Genomic DNA, 2,854 nt, shown 5'->3' on the forward strand with positions numbered 1-2,854 from the left:
GGAGGGTGAGAGGTCCTGGAGGAGGGTGAGAGGTCCTGGAGGATGGTGAGAGGTCCTGGAGGAGGGTGAGAGGTCCTGGAGGAGGGTGAGAGGTCCTGGAGGAGGGTGAGAGGTCCTGGAGGAGGGTGAGAGGTCCTGGAGGAGGGTGAGAGGTCCTGGAGGAGGGGGAGAGGAGGGGGTGCTGGAGGATATCTAATCATTTTAATTCACGATGCAATTCTTATATTAATACATCTCAAAGAACTTACCCAAAGAAATTTATTAAAGTACCCTTACAAAATGAGTCTGAAAGGGATCTTCCCCGAGCAACAGGACTTCCGTAGACTCATGTAATAATAACTTAACATTTCTAAGATCTTGTATTCAGAATTGTAATATATAGTGTAACACGATTACTTCCCTTACAATTCGTAATCTTATTATGCATATGAAAGCTATTATCACAGTAACTAAAACGTTTTTTGTGGTGTACGTGGTGCCCAGAGGAGGAGGTGACGTCAGAGATGGAGCTTCCGGCACCAAACAATACTGTATATAAGTCTCGGTTCTCTCAGCCACTGTCGAGTAGCTTATCCCTCACCTCACGAGACGTCGTCATCCAAACACTGCTAAGGTCACTTTGCTGTAAGACACAATGTTCAGCCCAAGGAAGTTCTTCGTGATTGGTAACTGGAAGATGAATGTGGACAGATCTCGCATCGACAGCATCGTTAAACTCATGACAGCAGCATCTCTAGACCCCAATACAGGTAAGCATCGTCGCTGGTGACAGAAGCCGCTATAGACACGGCTGAGCAATAACATTAGATTGATAAACATGTATTAACAATTCACTTATTATATAAGAAGTTGTTTTTGTGAAAGAATGTTTAATGTTTGTGTTTGTGAACAACAGAAGCCGTGGTTGGGTGTCCCTCGTGCTACTTGTCGTACGCCCGCCAGCAGCTCCCGCCCCAGATTGCTGTAGCCGCTCAGAACTGCTATAAGGTACCAACTAATATTTTCACTTGGAACTCTGATAATTCGTCACTCATACATAGTATTTTTCGTTTTTGCTTCATCAATCATTGTGAAAAATATGCATGCAAGTGGCAAAACTTGATGTTTAAATGTTTTGTTAAACAGGTAGAGAGAGGCAACTTTAGCGGAGAGATATCTCCTGCCATGATCCAGGACTGTGGGTGTGAGTGGGTCATCCTGGGTCACCCTGAGCGGAGGACAATATTTAATGAACCAGATCACCTCATCAGCCAGAAGGTCGCCCACGCCCAACAGGCAGGCATCAAGGTAACATTTCCCACACTTATACTTCCCCATCTAAACTTTATACCCAGAATTTGAGCAACAGTGACATGTTTTATAATGTGATGCGCCTTTGTTGCATGTTGAACCTGGGATGGAGATGTAATGTTGCAGTTTTATTGTTGTTGTTGCAGGTGGTGGCGTGTGTGTGCGAGACGAAGGAGGATCGTGAGAGCCAGCGGACGGAGGAGGTGCTGTACGGACAGTTAGAGTCCCTGGCGGCCAGCATCAGTGATTGGTCCCGCGTAGTGATCGCCTTCGAGGCTCTGTGGGCCAGTGGCACTGGCATCTTGGCCACACCTGCACAGGTCCAGGAGGCACTCTCCATGCTGCGGCACTGGCTACGTCACAACGTCTCCCACCACGTGGCCAACACAACTCGTATCATCTACGCTGGCTCAGTTTCCACCGACAATTGTCAGGAACTGGCCAAGTTGAAGGACCTGGACGGATTCCTGGTGGGAAGCGCCGCCCTCAAGCCTGACATTGTTGACATCATCAACGCGAGAAGCTCGCATGTTGCAAGACTTGTTGATATCTTCTCCTCCTATGAGCGCTTGTCCAGCAGAGCAATATAACCAAGGCCAGGTTACCAACCATCACATTTGTATATTATTCATCAATGGTGAAACCTGCAGCTGGAACGGCTTTTGTTGTTGACACTAGTGTCAGATGTGTTCAAAAATCTTGCTGCTTTGTGCCCTCTAATCCTTCCGAGTTTTCGCTCACAGGCCGAGTATGGGGTGCACATATACTATAGCCGCCACTGGCATCCAGTTATCGACTGTCAGCAGAAAACTACTCTACCTGACGCAGATAAACATATTGTGAGGCAAATACTTGGCGATCCTTGACGCCCTTCCCCCCCAAACCAAAAGGAGGCCAAGCTAGAATATTATCGACAGAAAAGTCATCGTGTCACCCATGAGGCTCGTCTACCCTTCCTTTACATGTTTACAATCCATTATTCTACAGCTGCAGCGCTAGTCCCATGAGTTATTTGTTTTCTGCAGCTTAACTAATTGTAATTAGGAAGAGTATTTAAAAGCCTTAAAAGACACTTAAATAAATTATGAATTGTATCTTTAGAACTCAATTAAACCGTTACAAGTTTATTTGTAAGCTGTTTGCATCACAGCCTGACAGTTGAATGTTTGTGTATATTTCTGCAGTGTGGTTTTACATAATTTTTATATAAGTTAATTTATATTACTACATTAAATAAAGGCGAAATAAACATCCAAAGAGCAAGTAATTATTTAGATTTGGGTGACTATACATATTCCTATTCAGCTAGAACCCATTAGGCACTGTTGGTCGAAAGCAACGAACGTTGCTTACTGTTTAGTACTAGGAAAGCATTTTTTACAATATCTCACAAGTTTTATTTTTTTTTGGGGGGAGGGGGGGGGCAGCAGTACTGTATAAAGTATCCACTCAATTTAACAGCCTATATGGGGCTGAGCCCTAGTCGTTATTTACGGAGCTCCGTTATTTTCGAAGTTGCAGTCTCCGTGGTGTAGTGGTAAGACACTCGCCTGGCGTTCCGCGA

General features: G+C 45.0%; 1 protein-coding gene across 1 annotated transcript; it reads left to right on the forward strand.

The window, feature by feature from the left end:
- The first annotated feature begins 549 nt into the window (after positions 1-549).
- LOC123773397 (triosephosphate isomerase-like) lies at positions 550-2,553 on the forward strand. The gene is made up of 4 exons (XM_045767135.2): positions 550-749; positions 896-987; positions 1,126-1,287; positions 1,437-2,553. Exons 1-4 carry the CDS (start codon positions 635-637, stop codon positions 1,878-1,880), a joined length of 813 nt encoding a protein of 270 aa, XP_045623091.1. The 5' UTR covers positions 550-634; the 3' UTR covers positions 1,881-2,553.
- The last annotated feature ends 301 nt before the right edge of the window (positions 2,554-2,854 follow it).

Source organism: Procambarus clarkii, chromosome 89, assembly GCF_040958095.1.
Source record: "Procambarus clarkii isolate CNS0578487 chromosome 89, FALCON_Pclarkii_2.0, whole genome shotgun sequence".
NCBI lineage: Eukaryota > Metazoa > Arthropoda > Malacostraca > Decapoda > Cambaridae > Procambarus > Procambarus clarkii.

Excerpts from the sequence above, each read along its gene's own strand:
- LOC123773397 (XM_045767135.2), top strand. The coding sequence starts at position 635 with ATGTTCAGCCCAAGGAAGTTCTTCGTGATTGGTAACTGGAAGATGAAT. Across the intron at positions 750-895 it reads ATCTCTAGACCCCAATACAG|AAGCCGTGGTTGGGTGTCCC; the intron begins GTAAGCATCGTC and ends TGTGAACAACAG. Across the intron at positions 988-1,125 it reads CCGCTCAGAACTGCTATAAG|GTAGAGAGAGGCAACTTTAG; the intron begins GTACCAACTAAT and ends TTTGTTAAACAG.